General features: G+C 52.0%; 1 protein-coding gene and 1 pseudogene across 1 annotated transcript, besides 4 other annotated features; both read left to right on the plus strand.

The window, feature by feature from the left end:
- On the plus strand, window positions 1-891 carry Tc00.1047053504183.10 (annotated as a pseudogene; the record flags this gene model as incomplete).
- Window positions 1-6,196: a sequence feature (areas not merged during assembly with more than two copies in the genome that could not be assigned to a particular haplotype).
- On the plus strand, window positions 2,206-4,689 carry Tc00.1047053504183.20 (trans-sialidase, putative; the record flags this gene model as incomplete). The annotated part of the gene is made up of 1 exon (XM_799460.1): window positions 2,206-4,689. The coding sequence occupies one exon, from the start codon at window positions 2,206-2,208 to the stop codon at window positions 4,687-4,689; it is 2,484 nt and encodes an 827-aa protein (XP_804553.1).
- Window positions 4,844-4,919: a sequence feature (T-rich).
- Window positions 5,723-5,766: a microsatellite.
- Window positions 5,800-5,826: a sequence feature (AT_rich).

The following is a 6,196-nucleotide window of genomic DNA, read 5'->3' on the forward strand; positions in this document are numbered from 1 at the left end:
CACGTTATATCTTTGACGAGCGAAAGTATGATAATTCGGGTTCAACGGTGTCACAAGACCGTCGATGAGGCGACCTCTTCTGTACTCTTGCAATACACTGGTTTGGGACGTGGTGTATCCTGGGATCGTATGAAGGTGCTCTACTGCCTTGCGAGGGTTGTCCGGGAACGCGGTGAAAATTCCGGTTCTGAATTTCTTTTCAATTTACCGGTGTCTGCTCACCTCGGAAATAAAACATTATTCAATTCGGCGAAGTTAATGCAGCAGCGTGATTTTAATTTGCTCATATCGGGGCTGACGGATTATCTCATATCAGAAAATTTTGGAAGGTGCGCTGTGTTTGCATTTTTGAATGGATCTTTTGTGCGTGCAATAGAACGCAGACTGAGGGAGCTGAGGCCATCACCACAACGTCGGTCCCACCGCTGTGCGCTGGCGGTGTGCTCACAGGAGCGCTCCACCAGGCACCATGTCTTACCGCCACTGGAACACTTTTCTGAGAGGATTGATGTGGAGTGCGGGGTGCTGTACGTAACGGAGGTTGAAAACTTTCCGCTGGTGGACGCCTTTTTTTTCTCGGAGTCCAATCCAATGACGGTGGTTGGGCTGCGGATGACTACGGCGAGTGAGCATCACGATAACCAGCACTGTGAGGCAGTTCACTGAGTGCCTGGCAGTATATTGTAACGGTTGGGAGGAGTTTTCCCGAGACATGTCGTGGGATATTATTTATGTGCAGCAGGCAGACAGCACGCCGATGAATGACTGGCGGAGATGTGATGTCGTCAATTCCGATGATGTGAGCGACGATGAAGGCCGTGAAATAGCGGCGTTTTGGAAGGAAGAGGTACGCCAGTACCAAGTGTCAATATCGTACAGAGACTTTTGAAGAGACGAAGCCCTCCGAAGTGTGCAATAATAATAATAATGGGAAAATAGATTAGGAAATTGAAGGTGAACGAGGCAGTTCTGATTTGTGGTAAAAAATATTGTGGGATTTATGTATTTTTGGATACTTGTGTCTGAGCATGCGGTGCGGGTGCACCAGCCCCATGCGGCAGCACCGCACACAAATGCCAAAATGTCCAACGCTATCGAACTTAACGGTGACCGAAGGAATTAGGGAAGGAGTGGGGTTGTTTGGCTTCTGGTGAAAAACATTGGGTGGTTTTTATACGGTATGTTGATTGTGTGTGCATACGAGGCGTAACTGGAAAATTGTCCCGGTATGAGGGAATCATTGTGGCTGGTGGTGTCACGGCGTTACCGCATTGTCCATTTTCTTCTATTGTGTTCGAAGGCCCATCACTAACAGAAGCATCTTTAGGGGATTGACGACGAATAAGTTCTATTGAGGAAACAGTGCACTCCGTGTGACCGCGTGGAGTGAGGCGCCGTGTCATGGCTGGGTGAAGATCCGCTTCCGCGTGTGTCTTTGGGTGATTGCTTGCTCCGTGTGCGTTGTGTTTGTTGGCTGCGGTGTGTGGCCGTACCCCGTTGTCCGTGGGATTGAACTGGGGGCGGTGGCGGTGTGTCGCTTCTTATTATTGTCCATTGGTGGATGACTGCTGGCGGTGTGTGCGTTTGTTGTGTGGAGGGCCGAATCTTCTCACCCGCGGACTGACGGCACTGCGATGGTGCGTGTGTGTGAGGGCTGGTGTGGAGTTGCCGGCCAGGTTGAGGGCCGTGGCGCTGCTTTTCCCGCCTGTCTTTTGTTTCTTCCGTGTGTGTTGTGCTGCTTCTTGCTTTTTTCCTCTGTCATCCTCTTCTCCTGTGTTCCTGTGTGGAGTGGCTGCATGCTCACGGGCCATGTTGATTGTGAGTGCCTCTTGACGGCGTCCATTCATCTCCCTTTCTCTCTCTCCGCCTGTCTGTCATTCCCTGTTGGGTGTGGCGTGTTGCACCGCGTGAGGGCTGACCCGCACACACCGACGGCCCGCCGTGACTTGCCGTGTTGCTGCTCTTTTCTGTGGGCGATGGTCCTCCGTGCTGTCCCTTCCGGATTGTCTCGTGCCCCGCTCTCTGCGTGGGTGCTCTGCTCTGCTCCTCACTGACCTTTCTGGTGCGCTGTCTTTCTGCCGCTGTTGTCTGTTGCTCCCCTCCAAGAAGGAAGTTACTACCAAACGCTAATCACTACTGTGAAACTCGAAGGCTCTGAAAGGACCAACAACATCACAAACACACCGCCCACACACATATATTCATATGCTCTCACGTGTTGCTGCAGTCAAGGCACCCCGCACACACAACCGTCGCCGCGTGACCGGATCCAGCGGAAGGAGGAGGGAAGGAAGAGAGAGTGAGCCGCAGAGGCCCAACATGTCCCGGTGTGTGTTTGATTCCACGGTGCTGCTTCTTCTCGTTGTGATGATGTGCTGCGGTGGAGCTGCGACCGCTGAGGTGGAAAAGGCCACCGATGCCTCAACTCCTTCTGGGTCGGAATTGACGGGAGCCATTGCTGGAGAGGGGAGTGCTTCAGGGAGTGTTGAGGGGTTGCAACAGGTCGATCTATTTGTGCCGCAGACGACGCAGGTGCTGCCGAAGACGGGGACTGGCTCAAGTCGGAGGGATTCATTTGTTTCACCCTCTCTCGTCAGTGCTGGTGGAGTAATTGCTGCTTTTGCTGAAGGTCACATAAATGCCAAAAAACCCCATACCGAATCAACTAAGCCGTCTTCTGATGTTGTTGCGGAGTACATCGACTCTGCGTGGGAATGGCCCACTGTTGTTGGTGAGGTCAATAAAAGCTCATGGGGGGCACGCACTGTGCTTGGTAAAGCGGAGGGAGAGGGGAGCTTGAATGTTGTGCGCCACCCCACAACAACCATGAAGGGCAATAAGGTGTTTCTTCTTGTGGGAAGCACTGCCTTGTCCGATGTAAATGGGAGTTGGAAAGAGGGCAGCTTGGAACTAAAACTGGTTGTTGGTGAGGTCACGAAGCCTTCTGCGGGCGGCGAGCCAAGTGGATGGATCGAATGGGGCGACCCCAAACCACTTCCGAAACCGATCGCTTCTGCTGCTCACAAAGGTAACTTGACGGACTACCTTGCTTCTGGTGGCTCAGGTGTTCTGATGGAGGATGGCACCATTGTGTTTTCTCTGATGGCGATGAATGAAAAAAATGAAGTTGACGTTTACTCCATGATTATTTACTCGAAGGACAACGGCAGTACCTGGTCGCTCTCTGAGGGCACTTCTCATCCGAAATGCGGTGCACCCCGCATCACCGAGTGGGAGGGATCACTTCTCATGATTGTTGATTGCGAGAGCGGCCAGAGGGTGTACGAGTCGCGGGACATGGGGACAACGTGGACGGAAGCCATCGGGACGCTTCCAGGCGTGTGGGTCAACTCACAATCGGAAGACTATCCGGATTTAAGCCTGCATGTGGATGCCCTCATCACCGCGACCATTGGGAAAAGGAAGGTCATGCTGTACACACAGAGAGGGTACGCCTCGGGGGAGAATGAGGCCAATACGCTCTACCTTTGGGTGACGGACAACAACCGCTCGTTTTCTGTTGGACCGGTTGGCATGGACAATGCTGGGAAGAAGGAGGTCGCCAGCACCCTGCTGTACTCGGATGGCAAGTTGCATCTTTTACAACGGAGGGCCAGTGGTGAAGGCAGTGCCATTTCACTCTCCCGCCTGACGGAGGAACTGAAGGAAATCGAGTCCGTCCTTAGTACTTGGTCGCAAAAGGACGTTTTCTTCTCCAGCTTGTCTATACCCACGGCGGGTCTGGTGGCAGTTTTGTCAAACGCATCGGCTAGTGACGACACGTGGAACGACGAGTACCTTTGCCTGAATGCGACGGTGACGAACGCAACGAAGGTCAAGGATGGTTTTCAGTTGACGGAGCCTGACTCCGGGGTAATGTGGCCTGTGAACACTCCGGATGGTAATGTGCGTCATGTATCCTTGAGCCACAACTTCACAATTGTGGCGTCGGTGACCATCGAAGAGGCTCCGAATAATAACACTCCTCTCCTGACTGCGCTGTTGGGTGACGCTGGGCCCGAGTATTTCATGAGACTGTCGTACACTGCGGATAACAAGTGGGAGACGATTGTCAAAGGCGAGACAAAACCAACAACGGAAAGCAGGCCTTGGGTGCCGAAGAAAGAACACCAATTGGCACTCATCCTGCAAGGCAACAAGGCCTCTGTGTATATTGACGGTGAGTCACTGTGGAAGGAAGAAGCGCTGTTAACAGATGGGACACCACTTGAGCCTTTTGGGTTTTGCTTTGGCGCGTGCGACTTTGCTGATGATGATGAGGAGGACAGTCCGAAGAAGATCGGCAAAAAACCTCGTGTGACGGTGACGAACGTCTTTCTGTACAACCGCCCACTGAATTCCACTGAGATGCGTGCAATCAAGGACAGGATCCCCGTTTCGACGAGAGCTCCAGAACCACAAGTGAAAATTGCTCCCAAACCTGCTGTACCTGCGGTGCCTGCGGTGCCTGGCCCACGGGAAGTACCAACAGCACCGGGGAGGACAACTGTGGGAAGAACCGCCAATACCCAACATGCGCCAGCGGGACGCTTGACTTCTGCTGGGAATGAAGGGACGGCACGAGAAAAGGGTGATGGTGGGGCAAATGGTGATGCAGGTTCCGCGTACGGGAGGGAACTGCTGCCGCTGCTGCTTCTGCTGGGACTGTGGGGCCTTGCGACTGCGTGAGGAGTGTGCGGCCTCAGTGTGGGACACTTGCGCCCTTCCCCACACCGACGCACATCCGGTAATGAATTGCTCTCCGCAATTCTTTTTTTTTGTGTTTCCGTTTTTTTTCTCCCCCTTTTTTCCTTGTTGCCTTGGGGCAACCAATATGAACGTTTTTTTTTTTTCATTTTTAATGGTTTAATTTGTTTAATTTTTAGTTTTTATTTTTCATCTCCATCCCTTCTATTTTTTGCTTTTGGGGGCAATCACTATGAACCTCTTTTTCTTTTCTACTCTTTAATTGTTTGCTGCTGCACTCTTCCTGTGAGGGTGCCGTGTGTTTCCGCCCAACTGCTCCACTCGCACACCCACCGACACGCTCACGACGACGGCCCTGTGCGCCTCGCCTGCTGCACGCATGAGGAGGGGCCGCGACGAACGGCGCGCTGAGGGAGCCGTGACGTGTGGGCGTGCGACGAGGGCCTGTGGGGCGGAGCACACATTTCTTCCCTATTGTTTTGTTTTCTTTGCGGCCAGGGCGGGCAGACACCCGCAGCGCCGCACACACAGCCACACCCTGCCGCTTTTAAAAAGTAATTTTGCTTGCTCTCTTTGACTTTCTCACTGCGTGTGTTTTTTTTTTTGCGCTGTCGCACTCTTCGGTGTCGGCCTCGTGAGCATTTCTCTCCCCTCCGATGATTTTTTTTTTTGCTGCGCTCACTCTCCCGATGGAGAGACGCGACTCCCGTCATGTCTGCGTGCTTCTCTCAGTCCCCACACACGAGTGACTGTGCTCTGCGGGCCGCACTCACGCGCCGATGAGAGGGCTGAGGGGAGCAGCAACACGCAGATGACCCCATGAAATATAAACGATGTGCGGACACACGGAGGGTCGGACGGTTGAAGGACATTTAAATATCTTTTAATTTTATTTTCGGACAAAATATGCAGACAATTTCTGGAGCAACATGGTAGTTAGGTGCTTTTTGTGTGGTTCTTTTTTTCCCTTTTTTTCTTTTTTCATTTTTGTGTGTAACCGTAATAGAGGGCGACATTTCTTCTTTTTCTTTTTTTTTTTTCATTTTTTTTTCTTTTTTTCAAAGTGTGAGGTGTGGAAGGTGAAGATGAATCTTTTTTTAATTTTAATAAATTTTTAATGAATTGCCGCTGCTTTGTCTGCAGTGCAATATCATGAGCTTGAGCAGTCTTTTTCTCTTTATTTCTGCCATGCACTTCTGCTGTACATTTTAGTTTGTGCGTCCCCTCACATGCTCTGCTCCTGTTTTTACTTTTTTGCCTCGTGTGTCTGCAGGCACACACAACCACATGTACGCACAAGATGCACATTGCAGCGGATTTTGATGCTTCTTTTGTAGCGTGTGCTGGCGGTTGCGGGTGGCTGCTGCTTCCTTTAGTGGGCATGAAGGGAAGGAGGAGAGAGGGAGCTCGCACGGCGAGTCACTCTTCCTGCGGGTGTGATGCGCGCGATGGGCTGCGACGGCTGTGGAGGGCTGCATCCCTTCGGTGT

The sequence above is a fragment of the Trypanosoma cruzi genome, genomic scaffold (assembly GCF_000209065.1).
Source record: "Trypanosoma cruzi strain CL Brener 1047053516345 genomic scaffold, whole genome shotgun sequence".
Lineage (NCBI taxonomy): Eukaryota > Euglenozoa > Kinetoplastea > Trypanosomatida > Trypanosomatidae > Trypanosoma > Trypanosoma cruzi.